Genomic DNA, 14,131 nt, shown 5'->3' on the forward strand with positions numbered 1-14,131 from the left:
ATGAATATAAACATGCATTACCACTGAATACAATCAAATAAAGTTTCCTTCCCCAATGAAATAACTTAATTGTGTGAAGCCACTAACCATGCATCAGGTTTAAAACAAGTTTTAAAAAACGTAATATTAATGGACTTAAGGCTTCATATTCAAACACGTTCAAATGGAATATACAGATGTATGAAAGATCTGCACAAGGGCTGTATGTGACACAACACAGACTGTATTACAGAACAGCTAAAGATATTTCTGCCATTAAGCTTTGTTGAAGGCACCAACACAGTGAGCTTTATGAAGCCGTAATCGGCTCCAGGGAATTAAAGGGTTTGCTTATTTTGTCTGTCAAGCGCTTGAGCTACAAAATACATGTCTTATTCCAGCAAATAAGTAAATAGAATGTCTTTCTGTCATGAATATTCCATACAGGCTATTACTTCAGGGCATCCAGATGTGGATGAAGCAGATGGTGTTTGAAGACTTGGAGAGAAAAACGAATTAAGGTTGCTGGAGTTGCTCTTTAATGTATGCTCAATAGCTACTATTTAATATATGATGACAAAACATCCTTATCCAATAAAACTTCCCCAATATGTGGAATATATATATATATATATATATATATATATATATATATATATATATATATATATATATATATATATATATATATAATTCTAAGGTGGGTTAACAAAAAATGTCATTAATTCCAACAGGAAGAGACACAGAACCAGGCCTAAACCTTTAATCTCTATCCCAGGGGTACTCAATAAAATTTTATGAAGGCTTAGTCATATGGAAGGATTAGCTAGCATGGATGAATGAATAGTGTCATCAGTTTTAAACCTAAAAAAAGGCAAATTGGTGATGATGGTATATAAGATAATTTGGGCAATTTGTCATTATGTTTTGGTTTGTTGTGGCTTTTCACTTTCCCATAAATGCAAACTACATTATCAATTCCAAGAGTTTGCTAATCAGACCAGGGAGGACAAATACAATAAAAACACTCCACGTTCTGACTTAGTAGCTCTCTGGTCTGACACACTGCTTTGGCTAAATAATATATGTAAATGGCTGTGACTGGATAAAATGACACATGGCCATTTTTCTTAATTCTACACCTATCAGCAGATGTGCAGAACTTATTCTACTGAAAACAGTATTGCACTGTTTGAATTTGCATAATGAGGAAAATAATTGGCACTTTAATTAAGGCAATTTAATTTTATGCCTTATAAGGAAAGTGGTGCTATAACAGAATTCTGTGGCCACCTGACCATAAAATATATATGTGCTTTTTGAACATTTCATTCTACATTTAGTACCCATTTGTTGTTATAACAACCTTCACTCTTCTAAAAAGATGTTTCACTAGATTTTTGGTTGTGTTTTATGGATATTTGTGCGCATTCAGGAACAAGGGCGTTAATAAAGCCAGGTACTGATGTAAGGTGAGAAGGTCTGGGGTGAATTCAGCATTTTAAATCATCAATCATCACAAAGGTGTTGAATAGGGTTAAGGTAAATGCTCTACAGCAGGCCTCACAAAATATACCACTCCAAACCGTGTAAACCATACCTTCCTAGAATTCGCATTGTGCACAGAAGCATTGTCATGCTGGAACATGTTTTGGTCTTATAGTTCAAGTGAAGGGAAAATTGAATGCTACTGCATCCAAAGGCATCTTACACAATTGTCCCTTCAACTTTTTGGTAACAGTTTTGCGACTACATGGCTGGAAAAGTGTTAACATTTGTTTGTATTGTACTACTATAATTTTTAGAAAATGTGTGTTATCACAGATTCACTGAGCAAAAGTACATTAAGGAAATCTAACCTGGACTGTTTGTACTGTGTTATTATTAGCTGTTTTCTGTCTGCTACCCACTCAGAGTGCAAAGTAATTTTTCCTTTATAGCCACAGAACAAAATATAATACAAGGTAGCTTAGTGGCAATAAATCCCAAGACTAGAACAAATCCCTAAGTGAAATCATTAACCCTCAACCAAATCCCAGAGACGATTCAATAGCTGACCCCAGAACTCAAACACAAATCTCTAACCAGAACATTTGTTTAAGAATGTGTGATGCACACAGAGACTGCACCAATGAGTTGAACCTTTTCAAGATTCTGAAGCTTGTGGTCAGAAAAGTGTGAAGCATCTGAGGTGCTTCATGAGACATCCTGTGCACATTCCCATATCCAGGGTTTCCATCTTGAGAGCAAAGATAAAGCAAGGGCTGAATACATCAACAATACATACAACATACAACAAATAAATAGATGCATTACTCTTTTAATTATTGTGTTGGGGCTCTGTACATTGATGAAGTAAATGATGAGTAGTTAGAATCAAGATTTCTGCCAGACAATTTTCATTTCTCTTTTCTTCCTCATGAACCTTTTCAATAGGAAAGAAATCACAAAAATACAGATATTAATAATGACGTTCCACTCGATAGCTGTAATCAACACAAAATAAGCATATAGAAACTTAATAATGAAACACTGTCACCTTATCTGGCCCTGAAACATTATTCCATAAATTAAGTTCAGAAGCTTATTCGTTTATAAATAACGGTTTGATGTTACACAAGTTATTGGGCTGTAACTGCCAAGTTCATGCCAAGCTGCTGTAATTTTAGCCCAAAATTGTGAACATGCATCACTTTAACAAGGCTATAAAACCTGCACTGACATTCAGGAAAGATCTAGAAATATGTGTCTAACATCACAGACTACTGTATATAAATACATTTACATTAGTGCGGATCCTGCTTCCCTGCACTCTCAGCCCCAATTCATTTACATTTAAATCTGCAGTGTCCACACTCACACATGTTCTGACTGGATTTTGTCCATTATATTTTATGAGGTAAATTTAAGGCGGTTTAATGTTTTATTCAGTCCGATTCGCATCCCTGCTGACCGAAGAGGTTCATTTTACTCAGCTGAGCAGTAAAAACAGGCAAATCTGTCTGAACCACTAAGTATCACATGTTTAAATTACCTATTTTCTATAAACCTGTAGCAATAATTTGTTACAAATTTATCCTGAATCAATAACCCAGATACTGGAAGGGCTGAAAATGTCATGAGAGGAAATAAACCAGACAAATAACCGGAAAACAAACAAAAGCTTTTATACTGTGGCCTTTTGAAACCCCTTTGTCTTAGACACTGTGTCAGATTCAGCACAGTCTGAAATTTCCTGTTGAATAAACTATTAAATGTAGTGCGAGTAATCGTTAGTGCAGAAATACAATACCGTCAATACAACTTTCTTAGCAGTTATAGTTCTTAAAAGTAATTACTCAGATTTTTTTATTTCAAAACTGCCTAACCCATGTCTGTGATTTACAGTATTACCTACACAATATCATATTTATTATATTATGTTAAATGCTACAGCTGCATGAAACATCTTAAACTTCAGACAGACATGCTCCCAAAAGTTTCTTAGATACCTTATTATTGTTATTTAACAATAAAATAGTGAAAGAATAATCAGTCATTCCGTTCCAGTAAGAGTTTCCAATTTTGAGATTTTGAAGCTTCATTACTTTGTTGAATCATTACTTTGCATGTTTATATGCTAGGTTTGACATAAAAGGTCAATAAACTTGCACACTAGTTAGCCGTATTGGTTAGCAGAGAATCCATGACCTGAGGGCTGTACATTTTCAATGTGCTATGGTCTGTGGAATTCTGAACCGCTATTGCATCTGGTTACTTGTTGTCACAGTATTTCACATGTTCATGATGTTTGAAAAAGCTAATATTGTCATAACTAGTGTACAACAAAAACAATAAAATTGTCCTTCAATACTTTTTGAGGAGACTAATCGATCATATATCAACTTAACCTTGGGCTGGTGTGCATTTCATTATATTCCCTGCATCCAAGTGGGTTTTCTGCAGGTTCTCCTGTTTCCTCCTACCATCCAAAAAAGTAGCTACTACTCTGTTCCCCTAGGTGTAAATGAGAGTGTGTGTTGTGGTGATCTGAAATGGTCTGGCGTCCAGCCCAGAGTGTTTTTCTGCTGTAAGCTCAGCGATCAAGGACCAGGCTCTGATTCCACCACAACTCTGATAAAGTATTTGAATTTGGATTAATGAATAAATGAATTAATGAATGGATGAACGAATGAAATTAAAAAAAAAAACCCATCTCGATAAAAGCTCATTCAACACCAGGTGGTGTTTACAACGTCTCCAATACCAATACACTTCTCATTCACAACTAGCCCAAACATGCAGCAGAATTAAATTCTAACTGTAATATATAATAGGACTGCGCAATATGCTGACATGTTACTGATTATACACAACATCCTCATTTCACCCGTTTATAGAAAAAGTCACAGTACACTGTTTATTTGAGACACAGAGATGCCTGGGCATCATTCAAATTGGATTGTCATTTCAATGGCAAATTTAGCGCAGAGCTGTGTGTACTGGATACAGTGATGTACAGTCTTTTTTCTCCTTCAAGGTCACAATGTCATCTGGAATACTGAATCCATGAAGGCTAAAATCACTTTAAAATGCTAATGCAACGTGAGCGAACTGCAAGTGACAAAACAATCAATGAATATTTCATTACTCAGTCCTGGGCATGATCAGTACTTGATCATTCAGATTGCAGCTACTTTTTTAGCATTAACAACAGATGTAGAAGATGCTTGTGCAAGACTCAACATGAGAAAAGATTTGTCCGTTCTAGTCCAGATTATAATTATTTGACTTACACCAGTGAGAGCAGAACTGTGGGTGTGGCTCAGTCAGCTCTCATTTGTGAATCAGTATATATCATGGATTGGGACACTGTGTATCAAACTAATTTTCAATTTTCTCAGTATTCACTATATAAACCTAAACATACACGTTTTATTTAGGTTATTTGGGTTTCATGTCAAATTTTTTGCGTTATCACACAGCTGATTCTGTTATGGTACTTTGAACTCCAGTACATTGTAGGATGTTGGAGAAGCTGTGTGAGAATGACTGTTCATAGGTGCTATAATGCATGTAATAAGACCTAACTTCCTCACAATTAAATGTGATTAAAAATAGATTTAAAAAACTCTGCAAGCATTAATACATTATTACAGTACCGAGTTGAAAAGTAATCCAGTTCAGGGAGCTCACAGTAACTCCTCTTCACTTCAGGCCCCTGTCTAGTTGTTGCTTATTTTCCTGTTAAAGAGAAGCCTTAAGTGTTTAATTCCTTACATGACTGATATGACAATAATAGTTTGATGGATTTGTAGACTCTGTAATATGTCACTAAATTATTTACTGCGTACTACTAAGACCATTTAAAATCTCATATCCAACCGGTTCCGTTTCACACATAACAAATGAGTGTGTATATCCAACATTTATGCAGGAAATAGGATGTGACTGCAGAAACGGATAAAGAGACGCAATATGTGCACAGATACACCCAGACGCATGCACGCACACACACACATATAATACACACACACACTGCTGTAGTTTATCTGCAGAGTCATCATGAGGTCAGTGTTGTTCAGATGACACGGTTGTAAATCTAAACCTGCACGATGATGTGATACACCAAGGCAGCTAAACATCTTTCATTTTCAATAGGTGACGAATGGGAGTTAGGGGCAGTGTTAGATTTCGTTTTGTCCCCCAGCTGTGAAATATTATCTGCGTTTTACAGTTGCACACAGTCATTCGTACAAAACCAAAACCAGTACACCTCTGATGTTTTCATGTTCTATCTTTTTTACTACACTACAAGCCCTTTAAGACTGTAAAATCGGTGAAAATCAATTTATATATTGTACATATGTTTTTAAGGTCATTCAGACCCAAGTAATAGATTCCCTTGCAGCAGGACAACACCCAAATTTTGTTGTACATGCATTCTACAGCTTCACTTTTAGATTTGTGAACACCTACCCATTAAACACACATGTGCTTTTTAAAATATCACATGCCAGATTTTACCCCCATTTTTCGTTTATATTCCATCCAATCTTGTAAAAAGGATTCTGGAGTGTGGTTTTGGGTAAATTTGCTCATTAAGCAATAGGTACATTGGACCTCTTTAAAAAATCTGACCCTTCGGCTCTGTTGTTCAGTGAGGAGGCCTGGGGTGCAATCAAGATTTCAGTTTTACAGTAAAACCCCGTTGGACGAGCATAATTCGTTCTTGAAAATTGCTCATAGGTCCATTTGCTTGTACATTCGAACTGATTTTCCCCATAAGAATGAATGTAAAAGCGATTTAATCCGTTCCGAGACCTCTTTCAATCACTTATTTCCGCACATAAAAAGTATTTGTAGCCTATTTCAACAAACAAATACACCGCAAATTACCATAACGTAAACATAATTTAACACTTACCTATGTGATAGTGGTTGATTGCGAGTGTAAGACGCACACCACGCTCGTAACAGTCTTGGTTTCAATGGTAATTCTATTTACTTTCTTTTTCACAGCACCATCACCATCATGAAATAAAAAAAAACACTAAAAAAAGTTAAGTTTTTGTTGAACTGAACAACGAGAGTGACCGAGCGACACGTCATCAACTAAGCGACTGATGCTACCCTAGGCCGAAAGCAGGGAACCGGCGGCGTGGGTTTGCTCGTGTCTTTGAAATTTGCTCGTGAAATAGGGTAAAATTTTGCGAGCAAGATCGCTTGTATCTCTGTTTGCTTGTAATATTAATTGCTCATACAACAGGGTTTTACTGTATCACAAAGGTGTTTAGTGGGGTTAACATCATGGCTCTGTGCGCTCTTCCATTCAACCCATGTCTTCATGAACTTTGCTTTGTCTACAGGTGCATTGTTAACAAGTATTGTATACTTGTATTTCCAGTAAAGGGTAACTGCAATGCCACAAAACATAAAAAAAAAAAAACATTCTATACTGTTTATTCTATCGCAGTCTGTGAAAGGGCCACAGGAATGTGATGGAAAGGTGTCCAGAAAAGTTTTACATTCTCCGGAATTGACCAGTGAAACCATGGCAACCGATGATAAATTAAACATAGGAATTCCCACATGCACTGAGCATATACTGATTTGCACATCAATGTCAGATATAAAAAAAAATCAGACATATTCCAATACACATACAGTATGTCCATTAGTCATCAGTCTACAGTGAGATTAGTGTGTACAGTTTTCTGAAAAGACTGACAGGTTTCGGCCTGCGCAACAATGCTCAAGTTTTCTTAAGCTTGAAGCCGTTCCTGTGGGTAATCCACAAAACACATGTGAACAAAAATGCAACTATTTAAATCCTCATCAAGAAAGAAACACAATAAGAAGCACAAAACATGAGAGTCTGAGTAAATCTCTCGGACAGGCAAAACTACAATTTGTAAAGATTTATATTGATATGGTACAAAGTGACGGGGAAAAAAAATAAATGTAATTTCCAGGCAATATTTCCCAGTCTTAGAATACTTTCCACTGAACATATAACATTCAACACAGGCTCTTTCCATGACACATTTTGAGGTCACACAGTTTACTACTAAAAGCAGGTTATACCGTTACGGCATGCTAAAGCTGGTGTACAGGATCTGGAATCTTATATATACACACACACACTAAAATAAAATAAATTAATAAACTAATTTGTGCAGTTAACATAAATGTTTGACACTCAGTAGAACTACTTCAAAGAAAGATATCATATATTAGATAAATAAGAGATAACCATCAGACAAAATGACACCGACCTAAACAATATGGCAAAAAACTTTTATATTACAAATGCAGGGAACTAAATATACATAATCAGGCACCGCCCTATTCAAAATAGCTAGCTAGTTAGCTAACTAATAATACAGTGCATCCAGAAACTATTCACAGCGCTTCAATTTTTTTTTTTTAAAGATTTATAGTTTTATCACTAATCTGTGACTCAAGACAATCCTCAGTAAAAGGCACAGGACAGCCCAACCTGGAGTTTGCCAAAAGGCACCTCGAGGACTCTCCGACTATAAGAAAAAAAATTCACTGGTCTGATGAAAGATCAAAGATTGAACTCTTTGTCCTGAATGACAAGGGTCATGTCTTGAGGAAACCAGGCACCGCTCATCAGCTAGCCAAAACCTTACAGTGAAGCATGGTGGTGGCTTGTCTGGGATGTTTTTCAGCCACAGGAACTGGGAGACTAACCAGGATCGAGGGAAAGATATGTGCAGCAATGTACAGAGATGAAAATATGCTTCAGAGCTCTCTGGACCTGGGGCCACAGTTCATCTTCCAACAGGAAAATGACCCCAAGTACACAACCAATTTAACAAAGGAGTGGCTACAGGACAAGTCTGTGAATGTCCTTGAGTGGCCCAGCCAGAGCCGACTTAAACTTGATTGAACATCTCTGAAGAGATCTGAAAATGGCTGTGCACCGTCGCTTTTCATCCAACCTAATGGATCTTGAGAGGTTCTGCAAAAAAGAATGAGAGAAACTGCCCAAAAACAGGTGTGCCAAGCTTGCAGCATCATATTTAAAAAGACTTGAGGCTGTAATTGTTGTCAAATTGCTTCAACAACATATTAAGCAAAGTCTGTGAATTTATATATATTTTTTTAATAAACTTGCAAACATTCAAACTTCTTTCATGTTGTCATTATGAGGTATTGTTTGTTGCATTTTGAGAAAAATAATGAATTTAATTCATTTTGGAATAAGGCTGTAACATAACAAAATGTGTAAAAAGTGAAGTACTGCAAACACTTTCCGGATGCATAGTATTTGTCACAAGTGTGTTTTCAAGGCCTCAAATTCCCTCCCTTACTACTACCTGTTCACACGTGGCAAACTTAAATATAGTGACAGCATTAAAAACAAATTGCATTTGAGAGCGTTTTTGAGTCTATAAGAGACGGCCCAAATGGTGACCCAAATGGTTCCACAGAACAATCCTATAGCTTGTGTGGGCCAATATTTGTTCAGTTTCCCACACATGGCCAAATTGGTTGCTATTAACCGTGTGACACGGTCGTCAAAGAAAAGTATATAAACATTTTATTTTATCCTGTGTTATACAACCTTACATTAAGAGTAATTCCGAAGACAAATAAAACTTAGAATGTAGTATCAACACATCTCTACATCTCTACGAACGCTAACTAATAATTTGCTTTGCTAATACCTCAGACCCAGCATCATGGCCCGCTGTTATAAAAATAATTTAAACATTACAATTTACCAATTGAAGACCACAGAAGTACAAAAACCTATCATTACTTACATCTGTTATGAAGTACCTCACTAATTAATATTTATTAGCTTCACAAATCCAAAGAATACACTACACAGTGAAACAATTTAAGGAGCACTATGGAAAATTATTCTGTAATTTATATACAATATGTCCTGTGGGGATTTTGGCTAACTCGACAAAATGGCTGCACCCTACTAAGGGATTAAAATAGATATTTGTTGGATTAACTGTAGATGTATGCAATAAACTGCAGCCAGACCTTTCTTACATCTCCTAGTTTTTCTTTATTATTATTTATATATAACCATTTCAAAAAATTCCAAATCTTTCATGATCTATTAAGTACACAATGTGCTGAACAAAAAAAAAAAAAAAAAACATAGCTTTAACCATATAAATTTAAATATTGTTATATATATATATATATATATATATATATAAAATATTAGTCAACTCCAGAAGCATAAACAGCTCTATGAGCCTAAATCTAAGCTGCTGATGAGACAACACAAGTCTGCCAGAGTGTAGAAGTATGTAATTGAACTCCATGTTCCCTTTCCAGGAATGAAAGTAGGGTGCTCTTATCGCCTAAATCAATAACCATTTTCATCTTAATCATGTGATGCATTTCTGCTGAGGTGTGATATCCAAATACAGTACACCACTTAGTCTGCCTACAAATATATACAGCTGACTAGTGTATAAGGAGCTTGTGAGCCTTTTCATCGAGCACAATTCAACATTTTGAATCAAGCAAAAGCATTAATTCACCTTGAAGTTGCTAGAGTTGACCCATGAAGTAGCCACACTGTCCACCATCCTGTCGAGCATGGTCTGGTCTTGCTCTAGATCATGTGACTTCTGCCTGTCCAGAATGTATTCTATGATCTCCTGTCCAACCTGGAGTCGCCGTCCCAGGTCTTTTTGCATCACCTGTCCCACAATATATTCCATATTGACCTCCATATTCCCTTATGATCGAACCAGTTGAAGACCAGAACTTGCATAAAAAAAGGCAACCAAATGCAGTAATCAGTAAAAGCGATGTGTAAAAATGGCACTTTATTCCAAAAAGGGTCTCCCTTTATTTACAAGTCAGTGGTACGTGGGCACCATATGTGAATTCAAAGCGATTACAGAAAACAGTTCAAACAGTGGTGATGGAAAGACTTCAGGGATTCATATGTGATCAAAAACGAATGTGACGTCAGTTCCTGCATTTTCCTGCAGATCAACTCATGGTCCTCTGAGAAACACTGAAACAAGATACAGAAAGATTTTGAGTTTTCCAGGACAAAGTATATAAGCCTTTCCTTCTAAAATATTTCATATGTATGTATGTATTAGGGCTAACAACTAATCGATAAAATCAATAATGAAATTTGTTGTCAACGAATACCATTATCGATTAGTTGGGCTGCTCAAGTTACGGGTTAGCGTGATGGCAAGACAACACAGCCACTAGCGAAAATGGCAGGAAAAAAAGTGTGCGTCCCAAGTCATGGCAACATTTTATTATAAATGCAACAAAGAAAACTGTACCTGGAAGTTATGCAAAGCTTAGATTGTGTGGCATGGAAGAAACAGTGATGCATGAGCATGTGAAAAAAGCACACATTGGTGTTACGTATGAAGGCGAAACATCAGCACAGTAAGCAGAAACTGTATAATACTAATCATGTGAAAGTGGTATAGTTTAATGAAGTGCTACTGTGTAAACTGTTTGTTTACAGTTTGGGACAGTCACACTGGATCTGTTCTGTTGTGACTCACGAGCATTCGGTTGTGCAATCAGTTCCCTCGCGACATAGTGATGGACTCAATTAAAAAGGTGCAAACAAACACTAAATCTAAAAGCAGCAAATAATTACGTTTTTAGTCACCGTTTTGCTTTTCCGCAAAAATAATTATGCATTTGTACAATGCATATTTTTTTCGGGTGTTTTATTCAATCAAGCGTGTTAGCATACAGTGTTTCTCCGTTCCATTCTTTTTTTATAGTTTTTGTCTACTACTTCAGTTAACTTATCTGTTTTCAAACATGATTTACTGCAGCTTTACTATAGTCACATGCTGTGTTTGAATGTTCAATGTTTGAAGATTGAATTTATGCAGATATCATTTAATTATTATACAAAATTAAATTAATTATCTATTCTAGGTGCTTCTTCACAATTGAACACATTATCTGTGTATTTTTAAACAAATATTGCCAAAACAATGCATTATATTTTATATTGATAATGGTTGTCAACTTGCCATCTTCAGGTATCATTAAAAACAACACATTTATTTACAAATATTGCAAATATTTTTGTTTAGTTTTTTTTTTTTTTTTTACAGAAACAACCCAGCGAACTTTAAAATGTCTAAATTGAAGATAGTTATGTTAATTAAAGTTAGTTTTGCATTTTTTAAGTACTTTTATACTTAAATACTGTGAATTATGTTTTTTTATTGTTATAATAAGCAAAACATTAAAATGTAAAATATATATTTGTAATCTGATTAATCAAAAACAAATCTTCTGATTAACTGATTATTAAACTAAAAGATTATATATATATATATATATATATATATATATATATATATATATATATATATATATATATATATATATATATATATATATATATATAGTGTGTGTGTGTGTGTGTGTGTATCTGAAAATCCAGTGTGTGGATTCAGACCTGATCCAGCTTCAGCTTCTACCTGGGTGGAGTCAAAGCAAATATGCAGTCGGTGGGGACAACTCGTTTTTAAGCTGGATAAATGTGTTTAATGTAATTTATATTGTATATTGTTCGGTTAATAGAAGTGGAATCAGGTTCAAACCAACCCCCTGGTCTTTTAGCTCTGCAGCAAGAACGATGTTATAAATAAACACACACAATGTGACATTCTATAAGAAATTAAACATATTAATCACATTGTATTGAAGAAATAAAACAATTAAGGACATGCTGTTAATGGAAAATAACCCACTTTGTAAATCACAATAATGTGGTTGGGAAATAAATACATTTAAAAGCAGAGCTGCAGAATAAAATAGAAAAATTTTAAGTTTATCTTCTTTTCATATTCTGGCCAGTAAATGAGCTTAAACAAACACATGGTACTAAAAAAATTGCGTTTAAAAACTCATCCAAATCACAAAAGAAGTAAAAAGTTATTTGCATTTTTGCAAAGCTATACTTAATAAATCAGTTACAATCAGAATTTTAAAAAGGCAGACTTCCACTTAATTGCAGTTTTTTGCTTATTATAGATGCAATTTATTGACATGCAATTCAGGTTTGTGTTAGAGTAAATTCCAGAAACCACTGCCTATCTGCTGCTACACACTGCTATAACAAGAAGTCGTGCAGAAAAGGATGCCCGGCTAACTTGCTAGCTAGCTGCAGAAATACTACTTTCATTTGTTAGCGTTGTTTCAGCTAACTTGAAATAAAGCTAATCTGGCAGCTAACGAGGCAAATCAGTTTCGTCTAAAAATGATCAAAGATAAAACAAAACAGGCTGCAATCGGACATACTTGCCATGTCAGTCTTCTGCACTGAGCATCACTGGGATTGTTGATTAGCAGATTATTCTGCAGCAGGCACCGCGGATCATCTCCGCCCAGAAGCGCCCGTTTGGAATAAAAACTAAACTGCGCGTGCGCACGTAGTAGCGCGTTTCAACGCGTTATTTTTTCCAGCACATTTTAAGCAAGTCCCGCCTTCTGCAAGACGATTGGTTGAAATGCTGTAGCCCGATATACAAATGTATCACTTATTGGTTAGTTTACAGCTATTGTGAATACAAACAAGCCAATCCTAGCAAACAAGGCGGGACTTTCAATACTCCCGACTAGTTTAGGAGACAGTGCCCTCTACAGGCAGGAAATAGTTCTGTACTAACACAAGTAAAGTCAAGTCAAGAAGCTTTTTATTGTAATTTCAACTATATATAGCTGACGCAGTACACAGTGTAATGAAACAACGTTCCTCCTGAACCCTGGTGCTACATAAAACAAACCTGACAAATAGTCAGGGATGAACTGAAGTCACCAGAGTATTAGAGTTGAGTGATAATTAAATTGTTAAAAAAATTTTATTAATTATAACTATATTGAGTGATTTTTATACAGAGTTTATGTCTTAGAAGCAATTGTAAATGTGCAAAAATCGTAAGAACACTATCTATAGCAAATAGTGTGAGTAATTATTCTAAGTAAAATATATTTAAAAGAGCAATAACAACAACAACAAAATAGCACTGTTTACACTATTTGCTGTAGATGGCGGTGTTACTGTTTTTGTACGAACGAATGACATATGCAACATTTCACCAGATTACCTGTGTGAATATTTTTACTATACATTCAAAATAAATAAATAAATACATTATTATTATTATTATTATTATTATTATTATTATTATTATTATTATTATTATTATTAACCCAGCCATTAGGGGGGCACAAGCCAGTGTACTCTTAGTGCCGGTCCCAAGCCCGGGTAAATGGGGAGGGTTGCGTTAGGAAGGGCATCCAGCGTAAAACATGTGCCAAATCAAATATGCGGATCACAAATGAGAATTTCATACCGGATCGGTCGAGGCCCGGGTTAACAACGACCGCCACAGGTATCGTTAGCCGACAGGGTACCGGTGGAAATTGGGCTACTGTTGGCCGAAGGAGGAGAAGGAGAGGAGGAAGGCGTCTACAGAGACGGCAGGAAAAGGAGCAGTGTAGGAGAGTAGAGGTTCGGGTTGGTACTTTAAATGTTGGTACTATGACGGGTAAAGGGAGAGAGATAGCTGATATGATGGAGAGGAGAAAGGTAGATGTGTTGTGTGTTCAGGAGACCAAGTGGAAAGGGAGTAAAGCCAGGAACATTGGAGGTGGGTTTAAA

At 35.7% G+C, this 14,131-nt stretch overlaps 1 protein-coding gene across 15 annotated transcripts in view; it reads right to left on the reverse strand.

The window, feature by feature from the left end:
* Positions 1–12,941, reverse strand: part of LOC310735351 (CLIP-associating protein 1-A-like) — a 65,243-nt gene extending 52,302 nt beyond the window's left edge. For 9 of the 15 annotated variants that reach the window (XM_083558009.1, XM_083558007.1, XM_083558027.1 and 6 more), the window contains exons 1-2: positions 12,769–12,891; positions 10,002–10,486 (exon numbers count right to left, since the gene is read on the reverse strand). In XM_083558009.1, coding sequence (XP_083414135.1) covers positions 10,002–10,196 — 195 coding nt within the window. In that variant the 5' untranslated portion in view covers positions 10,197–10,486; positions 12,769–12,891. Of the gene's footprint in view, positions 1–10,001; positions 10,487–12,768 lie in introns of all 15 variants that reach the window. The other 6 variants (XM_083558010.1, XM_083558005.1, XM_083558023.1 and 3 more) reach the window with 2 other exon arrangements.
* Positions 12,942–14,131: the final 1,190 nt, after the last annotated feature.

The sequence above is a fragment of the Silurus aristotelis genome (assembly GCF_946808225.1).
Source record: "Silurus aristotelis genome assembly, chromosome: 13".
NCBI lineage: Eukaryota > Metazoa > Chordata > Actinopteri > Siluriformes > Siluridae > Silurus > Silurus aristotelis.